This window comes from Gadus chalcogrammus, chromosome 21, assembly GCF_026213295.1.
Source record: "Gadus chalcogrammus isolate NIFS_2021 chromosome 21, NIFS_Gcha_1.0, whole genome shotgun sequence".
NCBI lineage: Eukaryota > Metazoa > Chordata > Actinopteri > Gadiformes > Gadidae > Gadus > Gadus chalcogrammus.
In genome coordinates, this window is record NC_079432.1 from 12,064,406 (window position 1) to 12,091,805 (window position 27,400).

The window sequence follows — 27,400 nt, forward strand, 5'->3', positions numbered from 1 at the left end:
CAAGATTGCATGCAGTTATAATGATATATTTGATTGTACCCTGGCGCCACAGTGGGCAGCTATCTCCTCGAACGGGGCCTTCTGGAACTTCTCGACCACCTGTCGCCTACGCTCCCGTTCCTGCTCCTCCATACCCACACTGTCCACTGGAAGGGGACACACACACACACACACACACACACCACACACACACACACACACCACACAACACACACACACACACCACACACACACACACACACACACACACACACACCACACACACACACACACACATTTGAATCCATTGAAGACTCACAAATAAGCATTTATAACTCCATTAACTTCAATCATGAAACACTTGAAAAAACTGCCAGCACAAATTGAGTAAACATACCAATGGCGTTTTTGAGCGTTTCAAACGTGATCTCCTCTGCTGGGGTACGCTGTGTTTAGGGGAGAGGGACAGATTTTAGGAGGGGATGTCGTATATGGCATTGAAAATCACAACAGGTTAACAGTATAAATAAACATACGTCTCAAAAACGTGGATCTGTTACAGAATGCACACCCACTTATCATAACCCCGCCATTTGCTATCCAATTTTACACTTGGATTCAAAAGTAAAACTCCATTAGGATTGTACCTCTAAATACATAGGAAATTTAGGTGAAAGGATGGAGCCTCAACTTCTTCATGAATAGGTTCAGTGTTTTCTTTCACACTGGCGCGATTATTATTGGAAAGCTGGGGATTAGTGAGGATGTCATTGACGAGGAGCGTCCTAATGAATGAGCCCGGCCTCTTGCCTCCGCTGCAGTGATGCACCGAGATGTAACAACTCCAACAGTTAAATGCCCAGTGAATTATATGCTCAGTCAGAAACTTAACCAACTGAGGGTGCAGTTTACCTCAACAATTGTCTGCCATGGGTACATTGAGCTTCCCCCCCCGGACTATGTGTGTGCGAACGGCTCCCTGCTGGGAATATACCCAAGCCTGGAGGCGCCCAAAGATGCTACTGATGTTATTCCATCACTCAGACTGCGCTAGACGGTCTTTAACACTCTTCAAGCCTTCGAGGGCCACAATCTCATTTGGTTTTAATTATTTAAGAATTTACGTTCACAGTTTAAATAGTAACCCTTTAAGCCCCATCAAGTAAGTGAGGGCAAACTGTATCTTGGATGAAAGTCAAAAAAATGTACACCATACATTTGCACATTAAGCCCGACCACATCTATGGGAAGGTTATGTGCTATAAACAGTACACACACACACACACACACACACACACACACACACACCACACACACACACACACACACACACACACACACACACACACACACACACACACACACACACACACACACACACACACACACACACACACGGAACACAGGGCTACATTTGGCCTTACATTGGGGTTTGAATCCAGAACCTTTCCGCTACACTCAATGCCACCACATTATATGGTAATATATACCATTGACCTTCTCACTGCTTGGCACACTACCATGCAGCCAAATGTGGAACCTTAAGACAACAAAGAAGTCCTCAGTACGGCCTTCTGAATTAAGTGGAGGAGTTGTTTCTGTGTGTGTGAATGGGCGAATGAGTTCACCTCCTCTTTCTCAGGACTGTTACGGGACTCGTCTTCTGGCGGGAGGGAGATGTTGTCCCCGATGCTCTTCCTCTTGGAGAGGCGATCCTCATCTGGGAACAGAACATGATCCGTCTTTATAGATGCACTAAGGAAGGGCCATGTGGCCATTTGCTGAAAAAACTGTAGTTCTTTGCACCGACAGATGTTCCAGCAATCCACATTCTGTCCCAAACCACTGTAGCAGGTGGGTTGAGTGTGGTTTATATGGTGGACGGTGCCCAAGCCTGCTTACCGGTGTACTGGGGGATGTATGGCGTGGCCAGCCGGTCTATGTTGTAGCCGCTGCCTCCCAGGACCTCCGTGATCTTGGACTGGAGGAAAAGCACCTCCCCTTCCACCTTCTCCAGAGAGGGAGGTAGCCTGAGGCAGGGGGTCGAAAAGGACATCAGAATCAACGTCAGAACAAACAGCGAGTAAAGAGTATGGATTTGTCTCTCACTTGTCTTGTACCCAAAGGTAGAATGGAAATGCTGAAGAAATGTAAAAATACAGTACATAGATCATGAAGATTAGGCCAGGATATCCAGACCAGAACTGAGTCCCCTTGGACCCCAGATGTTAAAACAATGAATACAACAGTTGATTAAGCGGTGGAAGGCACATACTTGGGCCCTTCTATGAAGATGTCCTCCGGCAAAAGGAAGGGGGCTTCTTTCTGTCTCACCTCAATTACCTGGGAGGGGGTAAGTAAACACAGCTGTTAATGAAGTTGCATGCGGTCGCCTGCAGGCATACACACTAACGCATACACAGGAGTATTAAGATAGAGGGGGGGGTTCTGACCTCATGTATGTGCTGGCAGAAGGCGGGTACTGTGGTCAGCTGACAGATGAGGTTGAGGTACGCGCCAGCGAGCGCGTGGATAGCACAGCGGTTGAACACGGGCATGGACTCCTCCGTGGACAGTGCCAGGTCCTGCACACACACACACACACAGATAAGTGATGGCTGCATAAATACTGTCAGCTAAAAAGAGTGCAAATGACTTTGTTTATATCCGGTCCCATGTTAACTTGATCTTTTTGGAATTTTGTTCAAACACATTTTCCAGCACTAGAGGGCACACTTTTGCCTTCTATCACAGCTTATTACAGTCCATTACACATCGGCGAGACTCAGGGAGAGACACATCAGCGAGGACCTCTCCTGGTCTCACAGCACCCAGCACATTGCCAAGAAGCCCCAGCAGCGGCTGTCCTTCTTAAGAAAGCTGAGGACATTTGGACTGTCCACCAAACTCCTCAGCAACTTCTACAGGTGGATAGCCTCCTGACCAACTCCATCACAGTGTGGTCTGGGAACTGCACGGTACAGGAAAGCAAGGCTCGCCAACGTGTGATTAACTGCACAATACATCTGTGGAGCAGCCTTCCCATCACTTCATGACATTTACAACACCAACACACCATAACAAAGAGGGCACACACATCAAGGACACTACCGACCCCCGTCGCACACTTTGCACACTGCTACCATCTGGCAGACGCCACAGGAGCGTGAAAGCCAGAACAACCAGACTTAAAAACTGTTTAATCCACAGGCCATCAAGCTGCTGAATGACTATCAAACACTGATGACACTCTGTATTTGCACTATATTCAATACTGTGAACTATATTTATTTTCAACTGTAAACTTATCTAATAATAATATTCAATATCCAATATACATATTCAAACTTCTTATATTGCAATGTCTTTCAGTGCCTTCTGCTGTATGCGAACATTGCACATCCTTAACCCCAATTTATATAAAATTATATTTAACTGTTTTTGTTTAACTAAATTCTGCTCTTCGTACAGATTAACTTTATTTTAAGTATATTTTGTGTGAAGGGAACTTGCAAATTAAGAATTTCATTGTCCGGTGCAAACTATGTTTCCATTGTGAATATGACAATAAACCTCTTGTGTCTTGTATCTTTCATGATTAGCATAATGTCATCAATTACAAATAGTGTCCACATAAAAGAGCTAAAATAAAAAAAGAATACAAATATTTACAACGTTAATACAGAGTTACAGAGTTCAGCCAAGTCCCGGAAAAATCAATGAAACGTTGCTGGCAAATCTGAAAATACGACTTAGCATACTGTCTAAACTGCCCTAAATCACATACCTCAAACGAAACACAGATTCGCCTGGTCAGAGGCATTAAGCGGCATGCTATCCTCACAGCAGATCTCAGGCTCTGCTATATCCCCGTGTGCTCTAACTATCCGGTCACCTGCAGGGCGAGCGCCAGCCGGATGAGGTCCACCACCTCCTCGTTGGCCAGCTCCATGCTGAGCAGGGCCAGCAGGTTGTAGAGGTTCTCGTAGTGCTGCCGCCCGCTGCTCTGCTCCTTGCAGCCCAGGTAGATGTGGCGGTAGAGCTGCTGGCCGTGCTGCAGACGGCGGGGGGGGGGGGGGGGGGGGGATTATAGAGAGACACGCATGCATAAAGAAAATAAAGTACACATGTGTGGCTTTGCATTCTATGCTGATGATACGAGCAACGAAGATACGAGACACACTGAGCTGAAATCGATCTTCTACCGTCTATGATATTTTTCATGGCGGCTTATTGCCATGCAACCATCGAGGCTGTCTGACTACATATTGGTTCTTTGCCCCTGCCGTCTCTCCAAATGACATTCCTCCTGTTCTTAGCCCGAGGAGCCACTTAATAACATATTGTTGCTTACATTTATCTTACACTCTTACAATCATTAGGGATGGGTGAAAAAGTGATTTTTGGACCTATCAGGATTATCTGCTAATAAATATATAAAAAATATTGGTAGCGTCCTAGAAAGTGCGCTACGGTTTACAAGCCAATAGTTGATCCATCCATTACTTTCCGGTCTGGTCTGTCATGTTCATTTAAAATACAACACATTTCTTTCTGGTATTGCAAAATTTACAGAATCAAAAACTGATTTACTGATTTACTGATTCGAAGAATATCAGCCCTCAAGCATTTGTCTTTATAATTGGACGAGGTCCCTGCTGATTCCCAGCACTAAAGTCCATAAAGCATACCCTCTATTGAGAGTTAATTTGATAGTACTAGAGAATTGCAGAGGGATTACCTTCTTCATGAACAAGTTGTCTTGTCTGGAGCACTTGTCCACCTTCAGCTTGAGCACAGAGATATCCGAGATAATGCTGGACAGAAGCGCAGACACACACACACACACAATTTAATATGACCATTACAAATTCAAAATACATAGAAAAAAAGAAAATCGTAATCTTGAGCACACGGCTGTTTCCAGACAGTCCAATTAGACACACGCCCTACATGAAGCGAGCGGAAAAATACAGCCCTACTACATTCATGCTCTGTGTGTGTTTCGCTTCACAAAAACGATATGCTTCTAGTTCATCAGCGACCCCAAAGGAGAAGCCGAATCATCACAACAATGTGCTTCTTGTGCTTTGTGCTTTTTCGTCGTTCAACAACACAGCACACGAGTCATTCCACACAACGTCGCGCCCATCCCTCACCTGATGGCGGAGAACTTGGGGCGGTTGTCGTGGCGATCGATGAGGCTGAGCAGGATGTGGATCACCAGCAGGCGGACCTCGGGGTCTTCGGTGAGGGAGAAGGAGAGCAGCGGCTCCAGGAACGAGCTGGGCAGCGCCGTCAGCATGTTGGTGGTCTGGAAGCCCGCCGTCACCTGGAGCGCATGGGGGAGGGGGAGAGGGAGAGGGCGAGAAGAGGAGTGGATCAGGTGGTAGGTGGTGGATGGATAGAGTGCTTGCACCTCAGTGTTTAATGCATGAATGTCGTCAACGTACTGGAATTCATGCCTTGGGTCATTGTCTGACTCGCATGATGGATATGCTGACGTATAATTACTCATAACTATAATTAGACGAATCTTGACGGCCGTTCATTCGATCGACTTCACATTTGATTGTGTTTGAACCCAAGAAATTGCAGTGTTAAGCAGGAGGTCGTTTCGATCAGCCGATCTTGAGAAAGCGGCAACTATCACCCCGTTCCAAACAGGCACGATTGATCGAGCCCTGCGATAGTGTCACTAATTATGGGTCTGTTCATTATATACAAATGTCTCAGAAATGAGTGTTTTGACTGATAGCTGTGATTATCCTACGATGATGTCTCTGTGAAAGGGGTCTATTGTCAACTAATGCAGTGCAATGCATCGTCATTGTATTGTCGACTAATTGTCATCGTACGGTCAGTTTTCTCAGTGCAAGGCTTTTTTAAGATACCCTTAGATGATAGCTTTATTGTCATGAGAACCTCAAGACTCACCTGTACCAGGGACTTGAGAAGCATGATCTGGATCATCCTGGTTCCTTCAGGCCTGCAGACACAGAGCACAATTTGGGTTACATTGATTACACATATCAAGTATGTGGAACATTTTCTTTGCATCGGTTTTTCATCAATAATGAGGCAGGCTTTCCAAGTGTTGCAAATGCAAATGTGGCAGAAGTAGGAACAGCAAGACACGATATATTTCACAGCAGAATATCTCCTAGTGTGTGTGTGTGTGTGGTGTGTGTGTGTGTGTGTGTGTGTGTGGTGGTGTGTGTGTGTGTGTGTGTGTGTGTGTGTGTGTGTGTCTCACCCAGAGCACGAGGAGGACAGTGCAGGGTGGACGCCAGGCACAGGGATCTTGCCCATGATGAAGAGCATGACCTCTGACCTCTGGTAGGTCGGCAGCGTGTTGGCAAACGACCCTGCAGAGAGAGGAAAGGAACCATGAATGATTACAGTAGCCCAAGGTAGTAATGCGCGATATAAACGATGTACACGATAAAAAATGGCCTATCGCGATAATGCATGTTGATGACGCAAAATACAATGTTACATTTTTGGTTTGGGGCGGTTCCATTTCGCATTGCAATTTTCGCAACAGTGCCAGAATTGTCAATAAACCTGCATGTGTGCAAAGAACGTTAAAACATTGGACAAAAAGTTCTGGGGCGGGGTAAAGGGGAAGAAAGGGGAAGAAAGCGCCTGTGAAAGTAAACAATCATGGATATCCAGCGTGATATATTGATCTGCGGACCAGTCCAACTCCTTCTCCCTCATCCTGACTCGGAATGTGTTGAATGCATCGGCATTTTTATGTATATTTTCCAGCATACTTTTTATGTGCTTTTGTCGGACCGGGGTGAAATTGAGTCGTAGCTCAACATGGAGCAACGAGGAGACGGAATGTCTTTTGGATATCGGACCCCAATATCCAACAGACATTCCGTCTCCTCTTTGCTCCATGTTGAGCCATGACTCATTTTCACCCGACGTTTCGACAACGTGCTGCTAGTCTTGGAGCTACCGCTGATCAAACAATAATACCCATAATGCGCACGGCTGAGCAGGTGCATGTTACGTCCAAATGTTTATGATTTTTTTTCTTGATCAGAGCGAGGTGTGTTCGCTTTCACATCTCAAGCGAACCGCACCAGGGTTCGTTTTGAAGCGAACCGAGTCCACCTCTCCGGCTGGGTCTCGGACAGGCTGTTTGGTCCGTTCCCGAGTTCGATGGTTTTTTATTCGCAACAGCCCAAAAGGTCCTGGGACTAAACTTGTTTTAGTGTGCACTAAACACGGGAATCAATTAAAAAAGACAAAATCTGTATTAAACAGACAAGCAACGGCTTGGCTGTTCCGCTCTCACACTATGAAACACAACCTCCTTTAGTTTGGATCGATAAAAAAATATCACGTGATCGACAAAATTCTTAACAATCAATGATCGATCATCAATTAATCATGCCCATCCATAATTGTCAGTACAGTGTCTGTTCCTTATCTAAAAGAACACCAGTTTTTCCTGTTCTCTGCATCTTGGGTGGCATTTAAGAACCAAGGACATAAACTAAGTGTAGTGCCTTTTAGAATGCTTTGCACTAAAGTTTAGTGCAAACCATTCTAAGGAAAGACCCCAATACTTGACGCTTTTACCTTGTTAAAGTTTCTGCAGCTCATGCCCTTGAATTTTATTTATCTGCAACATTAGGTTGATTGATTATAGTGTTGCACAATAAATGTTCTCAAAACTAGCCCTTTTTAAAAAATACATTTAGCAGTTTGGCTTTCCTTAGGGTCTATGTAACCTTTTCTGAAATGGTTATTTTATGATTTTATATTGTGATATATATCGTTATCGCAAGAGGCTGCAATGTATATCGCAATATCGATTTTATACCATATCGCCCATCCCTAGCCCAAGGTCACAAACAACACCCCCCTTTCTATTAGCACGATGTTCTTCTAAAAGGACAAACACACAGGGACTCCTTCACAGGCCAGTGGTACATGTCTCTCTCACACACACACACACACACCACACACACACACACACACACACACACACACACACACACACACACACACACACACACACACACACACACACACAAAAACGGCAAAAACGATGTTCATTCATCCCTTGCCTTTCTATGTAGGCTTTCTGCTTTGTGGACAGAATATTATTTTCCACTAGCCACGGTAGAATACGGGAGAGGATGCATTTCATGAGCACCTTATAAACTGTTGGGAGGAGGGATATGTCTCTCCATGTAGTCGGGTCGTCTGGGATGTTATCTTTTTTCGGTATTCTGTGAACGAGAGCCCCTTTCCAAGAGTCGGGTACTCTCTTGTTCTCCAGACATACATTAAAGATTGTTGTTAGAGTCCTATATGAGTTTGTGCTTTTGAGTGTTTCATACGTGACCCCATCTACACCACTTGCTTTATAATTAGGTAATCTGTCAATTACCTTTTTCACCTCTTCTTCGTTGAAATGTGCAGTGTTAGGTAGATGCTCTGGTTCGGATGATGGTATCAGGCCGGACCAGGGTGGGGGTGGCAGGGGGGCTGCAGATGACGTTTGGCCTTTCCCTTGGCATTTAACCTCATAGTAGGGCTGTATGTGTGCAATGTTACTGGAGCAGGGGGGCGGGGCGGGGTACTCGCTATTATTCAGAATGATTTGTATCGCTTTTGTTCTTCTGTTTTGCCATAGATATGAAAGTTTATTGCGTTTTACTTTCCTGGAATGTCGGCTTTGTGTGGCCCCAAGAGAGGGCTGGATTATATCCCTTACAAAGCGGAGTTGTATCTCAATCCAGGAAGCGAGTGAAGTTGATGTTAATTCCCCAGGGAAAGGTTGGCCCAGTGGAAGTTTCTTCAGGATGCGTGCTGTGTATTTCAAAAAAGGCTCTCCATATGATAATCCACTGAATATGCCATTCTTGTAGAACACGCCGTTGAGAAGTGACATTAATCTCATCTACTTGCCCGGGTCTGCAGACGAAAGGAAGTGCTGTTTTTGCTGCAACTTCTTTGTATCCAACGTCTCTCTAAACGCCCTTTCTGCCATTTGGAAATCATTCCAGCGATGTTCAGTCAGTGGTCCAGAGAATGTTGAAAAGTCTGTGTAGGGATTTGATCTACCCATAGCGTCCAGAGTAGGGTCGTGGACAGCCCATGCTTGTTGGTAGATCCTGCCGCTTCTCAATGCTTGTTTGTAAGCACCTCTTAACGCCGTCACGGCGCACATGATTAACAAGTTTGTAGAACATCTCAGCAACTGACTACATTAACGGCGGCAGTTATGACGGGTGCGGTTGTTTAAGTTTTTACAAAAACAACATTGGCGTCGAGCGGTGCTTCACCCGTGACCGGCATAGCGTCGCCACACACACACACACACACACACACACACACACACACACACACACACACATGCAGGTGGTGTATGTATGTGTGGCGGTGGTCATGACAACCACGGCTGTTTGCCTGCTGGCTCTCTTCTGCTGTCTTCTGGTTGACTAAGAGCTCCAGCGTACAAACACACTCCCAACACAGCTGTCGCCAAGGGATACGGCCCAAGTCGATGTTCTGGAACATTTAATCTATGGAAATGCTTACCAAACTATTTGTACAGGTTGGAATAAAGTTTAACTTTTAAAGTTTAACCTTTTGCAAAGATCATTGTAATTATTGCATCAGAGAGGCGCTCTCAGACAGCCCGCTAGAGCTTGATTTTGGAACTCTGAATTGGGCAAGAACATTGATTTGATGTGGCATTATAAGTCTGTGTCCTCATTTCCAAAAATAAAAAAAATTAAACTCCATATTTCGGGTGGCTACGGGGTCGGGCTGAGCTGTTTCCTCCCCCTAAGAACCGCCGGTGTACGTTCCACAGCACCACCCTCCAGTTCCTCAGCTCTGATCCCTCACTGCCTCACGGCGCTCTCCGCTTGAGCCTCACAGGGCTTCCTCAGCCCTCCGACTGAGTGTGGAGCGTGACGAGGCTGAGCCCATAAGGCTCCCCCGCCTGGTGGCCCACATGGGGGAGGCCTGGTCACGTGTCCCAGCCTCTGCAGCTGGCGCTGGGGGGCCATGGCCTCAATTCTTCTGCAGTGGCTCTCTGCATGCGTTTCAGTGGGACGGCACACGCTGGATGATAATGTGAGAGCTATAGGTGCCACCAAGCCCCACAGATATTAAGGAGAGCGCTCAGAGATTGCTCTGCAGATAGGGCGGCAGTGTCACCTTGCATGGTTGACGTCACCGTCTGTGTGTGAATGGGTGTATGAATGGGTGAATGTCATGTAATAATTGCAAAGCCCTTCGAGTGGCCACTGGTTAGAAAGGCGCTATATAAATGCAGTCCGTTTACCATTTACTTTGTGGCAGGATGAAGGTTGTTCTTCTGAGAGCCAACGTCTCCCAAAGGCAGTGGGTGCCTGTTTGATGCGGCTGTCGTGTCGTTCTCAATGCCACTTTCCTCAGGGACAATGCTCCCCGGGTACGGGAAAGATGGCTGACAGAAAGACTACCGACAGCTGTTCCTCACCAGCACTGAGGAGTAAGTAAAGTGGATGGGAGGCTGGTACTCCATTGGCCATCAGCCCCACTCTGCTGAACGTTCTCAACGCCGCACCGGGGACAGTCTGAAGGCATCCTGGAACATGGGCTGGAAGAGCTCTTCCGAACCACGTTGCGGCTCCAGGCCGTGGAGTATGGGCTGGCAGGCATCCCTGCCTTATCCCTGGGCGGACAAGAAATGACTCATCCATTGTGGAGGCTGGCTGAGGTTGTCAACACATTTGTTGGGACAGGCAAAACCTGAGGACATCCCATTAGAGCTCTCATTGAGCCATCTCAGGACCCTGCCAGCAAACGGAAGGAGTGATACGCCTCTACTACTGCGTTCGATGGGGCGTGTACGATCCTCCCAGTCTGTGCCAAAATACTTCACTCCAGATGTCTACATTACGGCCTTATTTCAGTAACGTTGATGAAGCGGCAAAAATTACTTTGTTGACAACCACGTTTAAAACCCCAAAACAGCTTTGGGTTCACTGGCTCTGTAAGGGAACGGACAGCTCACAGAACCACCTAGAAGGTTGGTGTTGGACCGAGTTCGAGATGGGAGGAAATTCAGGCAGAACCAGGATGGTGGACAGGGCTACTCTGATCAATGTAGCAGTGTTTGACCATCCGTTCTCAGTGAAGTGACACACACACACACACACACACACACACACACACACACACACACACACTAACCGATGGTTCTGATGACGGCCTCCTGCAGCTGTCTCTCTCCGTGGGTCTTGATGATCTTGGTGCCCATGCTGCTGCCCGGGTCGTAGGAGCCAGTCAGCTCAAAGTCCACGCTCAGACGCAGCTGCCGCAGCAAGGTGTTGAACACCTCCAGCACTGTGGGGCCTTGGCATGCACACACACACAAACTCAAAAAGTTAAAACGGACAAACAGCACCATACTGTGGCCGAAATGGGGAAGTGCATGTGGCCTTCATGCTTTATATAGTGCTGGTCATAATGTCTAGGAACACCAATTTATTTGGCAGAAAATGACCCAGACGGTTTACAGACAGTGAACCTTAAAGCTATGATCTATAACAGATGTTTGATGTATCATGGCACTTACTGTATCAATGAGAATTTAGGCAAAACCCACCAGTCTGGCGGATACGTGGCACAAAAAAAGGGATATCAAGTAATCCAGTGTACAGATAAACGGCATGTCACGATGCCAGGGAATCTGTGATGAAACACTGACCATCTGCGAGACGGGGGGGGTGTCACTGCAACATGGAGGTGTGATTTATGTGAGTCATCTCGTGTGTGTGTGTGTGTGTGCGTGTGCACGTGTGTTTACTTGTGTGTAGATGTGCACGCGTGCACACGTATGCGTGCACCTGTGTGTACATGTGTGTGTGTGAGTGTGTGTGCACCTGTGTGTACATGTGTGTGTGTGAGTGTGTGTGCACCTGTGTGTACATGTGTTGTGTGAGTGTGTGTGCACCTGTGTGTACATGTGTGCGTGCGAGCGTGTACCCACCCACTGAACCGCTGGCCGCGATGGCGGCCGCCTCCAGGAGCACCTCCACGATGCCGGCCCGCACGGTGGCGGAGGACTTGCTGTTGGCGTCCAGGTGGCCCAGGAGCTGCTGGATGACCAGGTGAGAGTGCTGGGACTGGAGGGGGCCAGACAGACAGACAGACAGACGGAGAGGCGTGAGTGGCAGCGGATCACGAGCCAGCAGGTAGACGCAGTGAAGCACTTTGAAGGGAAGTCGCAGGTTGGGTTTGGACTATTTCAAGAGAACCACATTTAAGCCTAGCAGACATAGCTTTGATATTCACACCACCCTGGGTGCAGGGAAACAAAAAACAGAACAAATAACAACTTTTCAAAGGATTGCTCGCATGAGACGACACACTGCATCCTTATTTATAAAGCTAAAAATACAAATATGTCCAATGTCTAGAAACTCACACAATCCTAATATTCAACCCGACGAGGAAGTGAGGACCACAAAGGAATAGGAGGGTGGTGATAACAGACTCGGATACATAAATAGACCGATAAGACAAGCCGTAGGAGTTGCACAAAGGAAAGAAGAGACAAGAAGACAAAGAGGGAAACGACAGAAGATGCCCAGGTATGAGGAGGTGTCAGGGGATGAGAGAGTCTTACCTGGATGGAATACATGATGATCTTGAAGCAGCGCACAGCAAATGTCTTGCCCTCCCACAATGAGTGGTTATCCAAGTGCCTGGAGAGATAAAGGAGTATTCAGTAGGGAATGCGGTGGAGGTAATTACACAGTGGCGGTGGCATTGACGACCGCCATGGAACCAGCCAGTAACTAGGAAGTCACAGCCCATATAAGGCCACCGCGCTCGATGCACTTCCGCTAGCGACAAACAAGCTAGTAAACTCCTAACACAGAACGATTGTTAGCTTGCCTATAGCCAAACTTTGTCTTGTACATCGTAACAGAAAAACAAAAGACAGCAGCAGTAGTATAATGAAAAGGTATAGAGGGGAACCTTTTATTTGTTTGTCAAAGCCTGTGATAAACGCTGACCGTGACTCAGATGACGAGGCGAAAAAATATCAGCAAGTCCACGGAGAATTAACTCTGGCAACGTAGGCGGAGCTATAAGGTTGAAAACACTAATAGGAGCTGACTCAGGCCTCGATAAGGGAAGCTGACTGCTTCTCAACTACAAAGCCTGGAACTGTCTTTCTACGTGCAATGAATAATTTTCCTTCCTAGATCATTTCGAGGCCTCGTATTCGAAACACGTCATCTCTGGTGAGTCATGACTCAACCTATCAATGTCTTTGATCACAGGATCCACATAATTCACATTCCCTCAAATCAGACCGACACACACACACACACACACACACACACACATAAACATACGTGATAGTGATGAATAGAGAACGATGCAGAAAGACCGGGCCGGTGTAAAATAAAAGGTGTAACAGACAGATGGGAGATTATAAAAATTAAATGATAGGAAATAGAACACAAGGACAAATATCACAAATGGCACAGATGGACACACACTCTGAACTAGAGTATAAGCAGATGTGCTGTTCAGGAGTATTTTGTTGAAGAGTTGTTGTTTGGTAATTTGGTCAAAGGCTGCATCTACAAAATAGATCAATATAAAACATTTGTTTAAAATTAGAGACAGCGGGTGCACTATTTTGGATATCCCTCAGTGTCATGTTAACTGTGACATGTGGGGCCGGTCGCATCAATAGGGACCAGGGGACAGTGGAGAGGGCACACGCCGAGCTAAAGGCAGGGAAAGAGGCAGAGTCCCAGTGGGGCTGGAAGAAAGGGCAAGGTTGAACAAACCTAACAGCGAAGAAACGAGCGAGGGAAAAACGAAAGAGACGCAGATGGAACAACAGAAGTAGTCACACACACACACACACACACACACACACACACACACACACACACACACACACACACACACACACACACACACACACACACACACACACACACACACACACACACACACACACACACACACACACACACAGACCAGAGGAAGAACCAAACACATGGCGCCACAAACCAAAAAACAGCGAGGAGGACAGTTGAGACAGCTAAATCGCAGGATGCGATGAACCCGGGAACGCAAGCACGATGCGGGGCAATTATAGAGCTGTCCGCCCGTCAGCCCAAACCACCACTGATTGCTGGTGAGAGCCCACTGGAAATCAAAAAGCTCCACGGCGCACGAGGCAGAACGCACCACCACGTAGGACCGGTCCCAGGTGAACACACGACAGGAAAACATTGACATAAGAAAAACAAAAAAAATCGACAATCATGTCCATGCCTCAAAATCAAAAGGGGGGTCTTACATGAGGACGGGCGTGACGGCGTTCTTGATGTTGCCGTAGGCGGCGCGCCCCAGCAGCTCCCTGAAGCAGCGCTCCGTCAGCTCCACCGGGCTCTCCTTCTCCTTCTCTGATGGAGAGCGGCTGGGAGGAGGAGGGAAGGCGGGGGCAGGAGGAGGAGGAGGAGAGGAGTGAGTGAGGGTGGGAGGAGGAGGAGGAGGTGGAGGTGGGGTGGGTGGGAGGGAGAGAGAGAGAGGACGGGCAGTCAATAAGTGCGTGTTGGGAGTCAGGAAGCAGGGAGTGAGTAGGGAGGAGTGACGGGTGATCGAGGGGCGAGGGGAAAGAGAGTGAAGAGCGTAAAACAGCAGAAAGTGGGGGATTAGAGAGAGGGAAGGAGAGCGAGGGGGGGTGGGGGCGGATGGGGAGCGAGGTTAGATCAATGACTCAACACGAACAGCATTTCCCCTCACTGGGTCTTTTTTGTCCGAGCCACCCACCGGGTCGCTGTGTCACTGCCTGGAGTGACGACTCCATCAGAGGAGCTCGCATTTCTAACGGAAGCGGAGGGACTGCAGCCACTGCAGTGTGTGCTGCTGGGCGTGTTTGCTGCATTCTCTTCTTTTTTTTTTCATATAAATGTAATGTACTTTTTTTTGTAGAGGCTGGAACTGTGATCAGCCAAACGACGAATGGCAATCAATGCGCGCTTGTTTTCATAAACGCACGGCTTTAAATGTGCGCACACACACACAAACACACACACAGCCAGGCTTTGATCTCATGCATTGTTAACGTCACCGGTCCAGCTCCAGCTCAGCTGGGGCTGGCCTCGGCTGGTCCTTGTATGCCCACATCATTTATTAAACAGCAGAACTTCCACTTATTGCTGATGGAAAAGGCCATGTGGCTTCCTGGCTTGGCATTGCTTTTTTCCATAAGTCACCTTCAGCAGTGAGGGCCTTTTCTCTTTCAAAACTATACTCTAGGGAAAATCACGTCTCATAAATATCTCACAAATTTCTTTAAATGATCATTTAAGGTAAATTGGGTTGCGTAACTTCCCTGGCAGCTCGCGGGCTTTGCCTCGCAGGTCTCGTTGACTCGAGGCTTTACAGGATTCGCATTCACCGTGAAAACACCTTGGGCGCTAAGCGGCATCATTAGGGCGTCCGGGGCCCACACGCTCGCACCAAGCTGAGGGAGCCGACGCGCCCTCGGGTGGGTGGCGGGCTGTTTGCAGCCCGGGGCTTCTGCCGAGCCAACGTCTGGAAGACGGAGAGCTGCCAGGAAACCGTCGAAAACAAACGGCCTTTGGAAGCTAATCAAGTTAATAGGATCGTTTCAGGGAACGGCGTTATGAATACACCCCAAAATAAATTAAGTTATTCGTTTTGACGAAGTCCAAACCATTTATTGAGAGATCTTTAATATATATAAAAATCTGTAATCTGCCGCAGACTGTCCGGGAATTGAATTTGGCAGGGTACTGATCTTTATGCTCTCAGTGGACGGTATTGATTGAGCAGACTTGAATATAGAGAGATGTTGAAAGATATGGAGGATGCCAAGCCTTGGCTTAGGGGAACTGAAGCCCCAGATGGCAGCATTCTGGCTCTCCCTGAACTCTCTCTCTCCCTGCAGTCTGACTGTGGCTGGATCTGGCATCCATCTGTCCATCAAGACATAATTTGAATTAGTCCTCTAAAACGTCTGTGAGTCCCTCTCAGATCTTCCCCTGTCTCCTTCTCCCCTCTGCTCTCCCATCCTTTGCTGACGTCAATGTGACGGCAGCAGGTGAAATCGTGCCCACCAGTCCATGCCCGTGATATATTCTGCAAACCCATCTCTCTATTTCTCTCTCCGCTTCCATTGCCGTGGCATCCACTTTAATACTTCCATCAATTCTACCCCCTCTGTTCCATATCCATTTGTGAGTCTCTTCCCTTTGTTCCTGCTCAGTATCCAACTCACACCATGTCCTTGGAAGCTGTCGAGTGTGTCCTTGGGGGGCGCAGGTCTGTCAGCGCAATCACTCGACGGTGACAGTGATGATGAATGGCATAGGCGTCTGTTGGCTGGTTGACCATGACAAACATGCCCCAACCAAACACACCAGGCACCATGAATGTTGATGTGTTGGGCCCTGACACTGAGGTGTGGGGGGGGAAGGGGTTCATCATGCTTCATTTATCAGGTGGTGATATTGACCCTTCCTTAGTCCCTGCGTCCTCCAGGGAAATAGTGGTCTGTTTCATCAAGAGCGAGTGTTTGAGGGTCAACGGGGTCACAATTATGAAACAGCATTGTTAAATTCGTGATCTTGTCTTGGTAATAATGTGTGCAGACAGGTGTGCAGGATTTTTTAAACCAGGATCCCCCCTGCCAACATGAAAAATAATGGTCAAATGCAACTAGTTTCCTTGACAACGCAAAAACAATATGCTCAAAGCGCCGTGGATGAATATTTTATTCCAGGCGATTAAGTCTCCCTTAAGATGGTTTCATGAATCGTTCCGAGGCCTGATCACGCTGGCAAAACACATCACACACGGCCCACTAGGGTTAACCGAGCCTCACCTCTCCACACCCTCCCCGCTCTGCAGGTTGAAGAGCAGCGAGGGAACGATCTTGTCCATGTGCTGGGGGTCCCAGATGTTGGCCTGGAGCTCGTCGTTCACCGTCTTCCGGACCACGCCCTGCAGACCCTTGATGCCTGCCATGCGGATCCTAGAGGGGAGACGGAGACCACGCACCCAGATGTTAGGACACCGGTCAGACCCGGGCAACCCCACCCAGATGTTGGGCCACCACCCAGATGTTAGGTCACCGGTCAGACCCGGACATACCCCACCCAGATGTTGGGCCAACACCCAGATGTTAGGACACCAGTCAGACCCGGACAACCCCACCCAGATGTTGGGCCACCACCCAGATGTTGGATCACCGGTCGGACCCGGGCAACCCCACCCAGATGTTGGGCCACCACCCAGATGTTAGGACACCGGTCAGGCCAGGATACCCCACCCAGATGCAAGGGCACTGGCCGGACTTGGACAACCTCACCCAGATGTTAGGACACTGGTCAGGCCAGGACACCCCACCCACATTTTAGGACACAGGTCGGACCAGGACACACGCACCAAAATGTTAGGACATCACCACCCAGGTGCTAGGAAAGTCTGCCCCTTACGATTTTTTGCATGCAAAGCACCCATTAAATATAACAGATTGTCCTTTCCAATTAGAATGTCCTATTTGAACAGAGTAAAACTTTACTTTGTCTGGATTTTCAGAATAGCTCCAGACATTCAAAAGCCGTGTCTCATGTGGAAGAGGGAAATGAATGAAAGGAATCATTTCAACCCGAATAGCAATCAAAGCAGTCTGTGACTCATTATCAGATAGTCCCCAAAGCTAAGGAAACCACCCAGAACAGAAAGAGCCGGGTCGACTCACTTGGTGCGGATGTCGGGGTCCTCGTAGCTGGAGTGGCACATCTCGCTGAAGCGCGAGACGAAGAAGTCGTAGCTGCGATGGTACGACGGCGTGTCCTCCTCTATGTTGGCGAACTTCACAAACTTTGGAAAGGGGGGGTGGGGAAGGATAAGAGAAAACAGTGGAAGAGGTCGTTATTTTCTATGTTGTTAACCTTTATCTTACCAGGTTAGTCAATAAACACTCAACATTGACATCATCACCATCTTTTACAAGAGAGACCTGGCCGAGACAGGGGCAGCCGACGATAAAATACCCAATCGAAAAAATGCTGTAAACGACATAAAAAACAGGTGAAAGCGTTACTTCAATATTAAATCTGGTAGAGGAAAGGCCTACGAGGCCGGACGGGGACACTGTCCTGGCCTAGTACTGGGGAGGGAGCAAAACCAGCTACATGAACCAGAGCAGGTCATAGAGATCTATATCAGCCATTTAAACAGGGGGTCGACGAGTTGTACTCAGAAGTCCCCCTACTCTGCAGTGATAATGAGTCTTCGTGGGGGCATGACCACAAAGGCAGGGAATCCCCCCCCACTGGGATAGTAAATGTCACCATTTCAGCTCGACATTTAGCTTCCTGACGCCGACCAATGAATTAATGATCATGGTGTGTTAATTGGAAACGGGACGGACGTAATCTGCAACTAAAAATAAACCGAAGTGATGAATTATTAAAAGCTGCGGGCAAAGGGTAAAGATAGAACCCTGGCCCCCCAAAAAAGAGGCAATACCGCAGTTACCATGAGTTAAAGAAACCGTCAGCCTGTTTTGAAGCTTCTCTTGTAGGATGTTTATTTTATTTAGGTCAATGATACCAAGCGTGGGAGGTGAGGCTCAACATTGACTCCCTGCAGGGATAAATCCTCTAATCCACCACTTCCCACCTCTCTCTGACACTCGGTCATCCTCACCCCACTGTGTGTGTGTGTGTGTGTGTGTGTGTGTGTGTGTGTGTGTGTGTGTGTGTGTGTGTGTGTGTGTGTGTGTGTGTGTGTGTGTGTGTGTGTGTGTGTGTGTGTGTGTGTGTGTGTGTGTGGTCTGAAATCAACATTAATTAAACTTTTATCACCATCATATTTATAAACAAACAAGCTTAATGCCTGCCATATATGAGCCTTTTTGCAGCACTGGTATCATAGTGTGTATATCAACAAAGATATGTGCCCTTAATACCCAAGTAGTATTAAAGCGAGTTTAATGTTGGAAAGATTAATCTGTGGGCGTGCCAGAAAGTCCCATATCTGCTCCATCGTGTGGGTGACAGGGGAGTGTCACCCGTCTGGTCTGCTCCTAATGTGACTGCTATGCCCCCCAGTCCTTCTCCTCCAACCTACACTCCCTCACTCATTTCAGAGGAATGGCTTCCCTTTCTCTCTCCCTCTCCAGCCTTCTTTTATCCCCCATTTCACACAGAAAGTATGTCAGCTCGATCGTTTCATGTGCACGCCCAACATTGTGCCCCATGAGAAGAACTAAACAGCCCAGCCTCATTATATCAGATTTGATTTATCTTGACAATGTTTGCACCGCCACTGGCTGATGTTGAGCTACGCGTGTGACTACACATCCCACAGGTCTGTCCTTTCGCATCGTACATCTTGTCGGCACTAGTCTGAACCCAGACTCTCAGCCTCGGTCACGTCACGTACGCGTTCGGTGACTCCTGGGTGTTCAAAGACCCACTAGAACCTCCTCGTGGCTCCTCTTAGAGGAGAGCTCGTTAGAGACGCAGATGGCTGGTCGCAGAGGCCCGGACCAAGGTTACTCACCGAGTTGGTGCCCAGGATCTGGAGGTTGGGTTTGTCCGACTCCAGCAGCTTGCGCACCATCTTGAGGAAGCTCTCCACGAAGAGGTTGATGCTCTGGCAGTGGCAGGCCATCAGCAGCTGGTCCAGGGCCTCCATCGCTATGCACACGTAGCTGAACAAGGGAGGGATGGGAGAGCCGGGCTTATCGCACGTGTTCACATCGGAGGAGTGACGTCGACCCATTCTTAAGAGTCTGAAGCGTTTGAACTGAATCAAATAGAATAGTTTGAGCATTCGTGCAGTTTTTTTAAACAGAATTGTGCAAGTGCTGGAGCAGGAGTCCAGACTGACCCGTATCTGTGGCGAGCCACATCCCTGGACAGCCTCTCAGACAGGTAGGCCCCGATACGGTCCAGCTTCTCCGGAGCTGACAGGGCGTAGAACGTCAGCTTCTCCATGTTTGCCTTCACTAGCCCATCCTGGGGGGGAGAAACAAGAAAAAGAGTGGAACGGTAAATTGACAGCAAAAGTTTGAGAGGGAGAGACACACAAAAGATAGGAAGAAGTGGTTGACAGGAGCAGTTCAAAAGGGACAGAAAAGTTAAAGGTGTTGTGTTTGCTTCTGAATACAACATTCAATATCAATATTTAGTCTTTTTATCAAGCAAAAATTAAATCCCAAGTCTGTTGTCTTGAACACCTCCACTTCACATTGAGCTCATGTGTGCTGTGTGTTCAAAGGGCTCTATTACTCCACTGCCGGTGGGATTATGTTAGCTAGACTCTGCTTGGCTGGAGCTTAGAGCTCAAATTAGAATTTTGTTTTTTGGAGTGTGAACATCCCCTTGAGAGCGTTCACGTGCCAAACTGCAATGTCAACCGAGCCGACAGATAAAGTGGGGCCTTTCTCTAACACAGAAGGTTTAACTATGGGTACAGGAGAAAAACATATCTAAACTAATCACCACCTACTCTTCCACAAATAGGTGTCCTCCCTCTCTTGACTCATCCTGGTAAACACTGGCAAAACGAGAATCTTCACAATGCTGCCTTTTTCATGTCAACGGTGCGGAACTGTACCTGGTTGGTAACCTTTATTTAGACTCAAAAATATCCAGGTCATTTTAGCCAAGTAAAGACTGACTAACTAATGACAATTTATCTTGGTTGTGACATCTACTATACTTTACACCGATTCAAGTGTTATTTAACTAAACAATCCAGGGGCGGCAAACAGACCATATTATTTGGAGAATACCTTTTGGATTGAATGATTATATTTTTCAACACTTTCAACAGACAAATATTGTGCCATGGACCAACTCATTGCGAAAGAGTTGTTGAGGATGTTGGTTACAGACCTTGCGGTTATGGTTTTTGTAGTGAATTAGTACTATGCCCTACTTGCTGGAAAATACAGCAAAGAATTATTTTCATGTTTACTGCTAAAATATTTCAAATTAACTGATTAAAAGAACACTCATTAGATATTAAAAACAAGTTTAGTAATTAACAAAGAGCATCCAAAATAAGTTTGATTAATAATACTTATCAGACAAAGCAAGGCCATTTGAGACATGTTTTGTGGTCTGCTCTTACATGATGGGTTTTTGCTGTGACATTTGACAAACCATCTAAACCAGAAACAAAGAATAAATGGTGGCAGGTTAACCATTAACACAGCCACGACGTGGAGCAGCTTCAGTGTCTTTTACCTCAGGGTCCTCTGGAAAGATGTTGTCCACCAGCCTCTTGTAGCGAGGCCTCAGGGCACCACAACAACCGCACACCCCTGTAGGAGACAAAGGACAGGGAGACCATGGCATCACTGAGATGTGCTTTGATAAAAGACCCCCTACACATTCTTGCCCCATTCCGTGGATAACTAATTGGGTTTGACAGATGCATTATTGTGGTAAGCAAAAGCTCAAGCACATGCTGAGTGTTGTGTTGGCTGTCTTGCACAGTCATCAACTTTACTTACACAAGAGTTTAGCACGCACTCACGCACACGCACACGCACACACACACACACACGATGCTTGTAAAAAAGAACCCTCCGCGCAGACATTCTCCAAACAGATACACCAACATACGTTTTTGAAGAATAGACAGACAGACACACACACACACACACACACACACACACACACACACACACACACAGTGCATTGTCTGACTTTGCAGCAAGGAGACAGCTAACTAGGCTGCCAATGGCAGCTGGAATGTGATTGGTCCAGGAATTTCAGCAGTGGTGAGTCATAAGGAGCCTCTGGGACAACAAGGAAGCTAGTGAACGGAATAACCTACTAAAATATTACACCATCGTGAACCCCTTTAGAAACACACACTCGCCAGCAGCCCCAGTCAGCATATACATTTTAAAAGAGCCGACACCAAAAAGCAATGCAGAGCATGTTCATACAGTATTCTCCCGAACTGCACTTGGGTAGCAAAAATATTTTGCTAGAATTTGAGCAACAACAACCACGAAAAAACACCAAAAGCCTTCTATCTTTCTGATGTTTATTTAGTAAATGAGTATCCTTTGGGAAGGCTGTCTCTTTCATCGTCTTCCTGCAGTCTTTTCGGTAACCTTCACCTTGGTGGTGGTGGAGGAGGCAGACAATGCAGGCAGAGCCTCATCCTGGAGACACATCATCCAGCAATCAGATACGAAAGAGGTCCAGAAGACACTGTGTGTGTGTGTGTGTGTGTGTGTGTGTGGTGTGTGTGTGTGTGTGTGTGTGTGTGTGTGTGTGTGTGTGTGTGTGTGTGTGTGTGTGTGTGTGTGTGTGTGTGTGTGTGTGTGTGTGTGTGGGATAGGGGTTGTATGGGAAGCTGGGGAGGGAAAGAATGATGGCCTTTTAAAAGGCGTCCGTCCGACTCCAAGTCACGCACAGACTTGACTCCCGACAGCAGGAGTCTGACCAGTGCTCTGGGTTTCCTCCCAAGCGCTTTGAATCTATTAATAGCCTTGCCCCGGCCCGCTTATCCATCACTTCAAAACAGGAATATGGGCTGTGTCTGCCCAACACCTCCTCCTCACTCCTCTCTCCCTCGCTCCCTCTCTCGTCCCTGGCATTGTTGGCCCACAGCCTGGCTATGGGGGACAGAGATAAATGACTGACCACACTGACGGATACCCGGTGAGGAAGAAGGAGAAGAAAAAGAAGGGACGAGGCCTTAAGAAAGGAGTGACAGAAGGATGGATAAAGAGCTAAAAGGAAGGAGTAAGAAGTGTTGGGGGGGTGATGATGGTGATGGGGGTGGGTAGGCAGGTGGTGCAGCTCACCAAGTGAGTCACGGATTAACATTGGATACTGCGTCCTTTCTCCACCAGCGCACAGCAAATCTACTTGGCCCTCGGCCAATACATCAACACACACACACACACACACACGCACACACACGCACACACACACACACACACACACACACACACACACACACACACACACACACGGCGGAGCCAGTACATCTTTGTACGTGCATATTCGTACACAAAACATACACACACTAAAGCAAATGTTGACTGCTTCTAAAAACCAACAGTTCTGTGACAGCACAGCAGCAGCAGCGTTAAACTCACATGCAAGTAGTAAAGTATTGAAATGAATGAACCGCGCGCAACAACAGGCACTTTTGTAAATGAATCCATTCCATTATGAGCCTTCGTGTAGGCAGCCTGGGGCGGACAGTGTGCTGGGTTGGTGCCTGAGTGATGCTAGTTCAGTAGGTCAAAGGAAAATTTCAATGCAACACTGTGTACAGCGCCGTTGGAACAGCTCGAGGATCAACCGAATGAAGACCTGAAGATCAATGTTGACTTATGCTACATTCGATTGAATGATGTGTTGATTGCCTCAAAGATGGAGATTGTTGGATGGAGTTCTTGGGTATTCTGTTGAGTGAATCAACAGATTTCTACATTTCAATAGACCAGTTACTATGCCCCTCCTGAATGGTGAGGGAGGTTCGCTGTTTATGGATAAGCATCTATAAATAGAATACCATCGAATATCAGGTAGTCAATGGTATTTTGGTTTGTTTTTTCTTACACATGGCTAATCTATAAATGGCTACTCCACAATCACAATTGCAGAATCATTTTTCTGCAAATGGAAGAAGGTCGAAGGCGTAAATCTGGGATCTTGAAGAAATTGTGCCAAGCGAGTGTCAGTTGCCATCTTTTTAAGTGACATTTGGCAGTGACCTTAGCCAATAGGAAAACAGTAATAGCCACAATACAGAGAGAGGGACTATGCTGGCTCTGTGTTGTAGATTCAAGTATGTTGTGGTTGCTGCGTTGCAAGATTAAGAATATCATACAACATTGGACCACCATTGCTCCTGTCCACTAACATTAATCCCTCCCGTCTCCTTGGAAGGCTTGGGTATACAATAGGCCTGCACAATTCAGGGGAAAATATAGCTTAGAACTAAAATATATAAATCAAGTCATTTAAAAAATAAATAAAAATCAAGTAATTTAAAACTTAGATCCACACAGGGGTGAATCGAGATCGCGATGTTATAACGATTTATCATGCAGGCCTAGTATATAAACACTTATTTATGTACAAACAGGGCTGTTTGACGTCTCCCAATTGGTGATACGAATCAGACCTGCACGACAGCTGAATGGGATAAACACAATCATTAAGATGTTCAAACCTTAGAATCGCCATTTTTAGCATGGCTTACAATGACAGCATACACACTTATCACCCAATCAATAAGATGCTCAGACCTTACAATTGCCATCTTTAGCATGGCTGAAAATGACGACATGCAGCTAAAAGGTCAACACTTTGACCTTTCTGCATATAACGTATGTTGAATGAATATTTTTAGCAAAATGCGCTCTGGAATGGAAGGGAAACCATATTTATATTTTTAACAAACAATATAGCTCCAGCACTGACCTTTACACTACTTAGAAATACGTCGACATCTCCTGCAAACTGTAGTGGATCCACCAACACATGTGCACACAGACACACAAACATACTCCTGAGTGTGGCTACACAAATCCATTTGTAGCGAACACTTAAAACAAACACTACTAGCCTGTCACCCATCACCGCGGCAACCAGCCTATAAGAAAAAGAGCCAGTCAACTCCATTTGTTTCATTAGGAGCTTCTGCCCTTCCATTCCTTACCCGAGTCCATTCCTTACCTGAGCCCATGCTAGAGATGGTCGACCCGACTGAATAACAGAAAAGAGGAAGAGCGGCGAGTGGCACAGAGAAGTGGAATGTCAAAGGACAACAGGGAAGCTACCGATAATCAAAGCTGCATGGACAAGCCGATGTAGGGAACCTGGAACACAAACACCGACCCATTCACAAACAAGCATAGTGTTTGTGTGCGTGTGCGTCCGTTTGCTTTCCCACATATCAGCTTAGGATGATGGCGCACTTAAAATGTATATATTACTAAAGATGTATATATTTATCAGACCACAGGATGGCAAAAGATCAACCTCTCATGAGAATCCTTTCAGGAAATAGTGGATTAATCTCACACACAAATACCCTAGTCTACTTTGGCTATGGATTTATGTTGCATATTGCATCAGATGTAAGGCAGCTATACAGTATGTTTAATGTCGATAACCATTGTGATTGTGAAGTCATTTCAAAACGTACTCAATGTCATTCAAAGACAAGACCATTCACATAGTTAATGTAACAGTTTGGGCAATAATTCCTTGGGTCACATTCAACAACATCCAACACAAGCCCTGGCAGCATTTCATAGGAAAATAAAAAGAGTGTGTCACCAATTCCTTGGGGGATAGACTCTGGTGCTCACAAACATTTAGCATGTTCACAATTTGGAGCTCAGTGGTACATGATAACAAACACCTCAGCAAAATAATGTTTAATGTTGTCTTAGAGATGCTTTAATTACATAACGGAGCCGGGAACGATTAGACGCGCTCAGGCACAACTGGAGTCGCAAACCAGAGCGAGAGAGAGAGAGTTAGAGCGAGGGTGTTGGAGCAACCACCAACGTGCTATTTTGAAATTGGCATACGTGAGGCATATCCTAAATCACGGCCAGCCAAACAACCGACCACACACACGGACACAGGCCTGTACATGTGTGTGGAAGTGACGCAGGAGCACAGATCAGCGCCAGGATTGCACACAATAGCTTCAACTATAATTAACAGGGGCAGGATAGCGTTCGCTTGGACCTCCAATCAGGCGAGTTTGCATGATGAAGAGACGAGCGGGGGGGAGCTGAAGTCACAAAGTGTCAGAAATAGGAGGGTGATGTATGGAAAGCCACATCTGTTAGACAGAAAGACAGACCCAAGTCAAAACGCCTTGCATGGGATGACACTAAGAGTATAGAAGGAGTATTCACATAGACATAGACACAGACACACACACACACACACACACACGCAAACCATTATTTATAAAACAAATATTAAATGGTGCTACAAATGGCCATGGTAGCGTTGTTTTAACTACAGCGCGTTGCTTACGCATCTCTGTACAACCTAGATAAAACACAAATATTGCTTGAATAAGATACAAAAGACAAAATAGACATAACATACAATAATCATATTATTTGTCTTTAAGCATCAGGTGAGTTTTCCATTTGTAATGAACATGTAACAGAAAGGTTCATTGTCATTTAACCAACAGTTTGGTCCAAAACTATAGAGCGCTAATAGCCCACTATCAACAAGAGACAAGCCTTGCCAGTTTGGTTCAAATAGCTCATTCGAAACACAGCTTCTACACCATCTGAACAGCAAGGTCGCTTCTCCTCAGTCACGACGCACATTGTTGTGGCTCTGGGAACGTTGTGCATCCAGTCAGCACCCACGCACAGCACAGCCCTCCATCTATCTATACGGCAGGTTCAGAGGGTGCGTTTGATCCCTGGTGGGTGGCCAGGAAGCTGGTCTAACGCTAACCCCGCCACCACTGATCTACAGACACATCCCGGCAAAAGTCCTCTGGGATTGTGTGGGGACAGAGCAGACAAAGTGTCATTGAATCTCACACACACACACACACACACACACACACACACACACACACACACACACACACACACACACACACACACACACACACACACACACACACACACACACACACACACACACACACACACGGTGTGGAGCATTGCAAGGGACTTAGACATGGCTGTCTGAAGAACTTTGTTGTGCCCCCCCACACCCCCCAATCACCAACCTTTCCCCAGACTCCCTTCGGGGGAAAATAACCTAAAATGTCTTGAGCTCAAAGCAGATACGGTTACTGCAAAGCAAACAATTATTATAGAGAGCACCAATATCTTAACAATAGGTATCTGTAAAGGGTCTTCCAAATGACATGTATGTATGCACTCAATAAAGATTTCTGCAAGAAATGGATATTCATTTGTAAAATAAAATAAGAGCTCTTATTGCGTTCCTGAGGCTAAAACTGAATTGTGTAGCTCCGGATGTAATCACAATGCCAGGGTAAACAAAATACCCCCTGTATAACAGCAACATTCCAGTTTGTCACCCCCTTCACATTAGCCAGCTTTCACACGGACAAGCTTCAGCCCGCTCAAACACATGAGCTACCCCATACAAGTTATCAAACGCAGGCATTTACAGTGCAATAAATCCATCCTGGACGAGGTCCTCATGTTATTACCGAAAATAAACATGTCCAAAAGTGGTGTTGCGCGTTATCCGTCCGGCGCGGTGCCCTGGTAAGAGTCTAGTTTGTCAAAATAAGCCGACGTTGAAAAACCGTGGAGTCAGAGAACAGTCTACTAGGGATGAGATAAGAGTACTATAATTTAAAGAAT

General features: G+C 46.7%; 2 protein-coding genes across 2 annotated transcripts in view; both read right to left on the reverse strand.

The window, feature by feature from the left end:
* The window catches only part of LOC130374793 (protein EFR3 homolog B), an 89,581-nt gene extending 75,173 nt beyond the window's left edge, over nucleotides 1-14,408 (reverse strand). Inside the window, exon 1 of the mRNA XM_056581750.1 lies at nucleotides 14,339-14,408. The gene's annotated coding sequence lies outside the window, so the exon portion shown is untranslated. The remainder of the gene's footprint in view (nucleotides 1-14,338) is intronic.
* Nucleotides 1-27,400, reverse strand: part of LOC130374958 (protein EFR3 homolog B-like) — a 28,233-nt gene that overhangs the window by 479 nt on the left and 354 nt on the right. The window contains exons 2-21 of the mRNA XM_056581937.1: nucleotides 21,276-21,352; nucleotides 19,912-20,039; nucleotides 19,582-19,732; nucleotides 17,771-17,892; nucleotides 16,892-17,041; nucleotides 14,339-14,458; nucleotides 12,635-12,713; nucleotides 11,996-12,131; nucleotides 11,197-11,358; nucleotides 6,236-6,347; nucleotides 5,917-5,968; nucleotides 5,139-5,311; nucleotides 4,721-4,796; nucleotides 3,875-4,033; nucleotides 2,433-2,564; nucleotides 2,255-2,322; nucleotides 1,882-2,009; nucleotides 1,608-1,699; nucleotides 377-425; nucleotides 40-146 (exon numbers count right to left, since the gene is read on the reverse strand). Of these exons, the coding sequence (XP_056437912.1) occupies nucleotides 40-146; nucleotides 377-425; nucleotides 1,608-1,699; nucleotides 1,882-2,009; nucleotides 2,255-2,322; nucleotides 2,433-2,564; nucleotides 3,875-4,033; nucleotides 4,721-4,796; nucleotides 5,139-5,311; nucleotides 5,917-5,968; nucleotides 6,236-6,347; nucleotides 11,197-11,358; nucleotides 11,996-12,131; nucleotides 12,635-12,713; nucleotides 14,339-14,458; nucleotides 16,892-17,041; nucleotides 17,771-17,892; nucleotides 19,582-19,732; nucleotides 19,912-20,039; nucleotides 21,276-21,352 (2,273 nt within the window). The remainder of the gene's footprint in view (nucleotides 1-39; nucleotides 147-376; nucleotides 426-1,607; nucleotides 1,700-1,881; nucleotides 2,010-2,254; nucleotides 2,323-2,432; nucleotides 2,565-3,874; nucleotides 4,034-4,720; nucleotides 4,797-5,138; nucleotides 5,312-5,916; nucleotides 5,969-6,235; nucleotides 6,348-11,196; nucleotides 11,359-11,995; nucleotides 12,132-12,634; nucleotides 12,714-14,338; nucleotides 14,459-16,891; nucleotides 17,042-17,770; nucleotides 17,893-19,581; nucleotides 19,733-19,911; nucleotides 20,040-21,275; nucleotides 21,353-27,400) is intronic.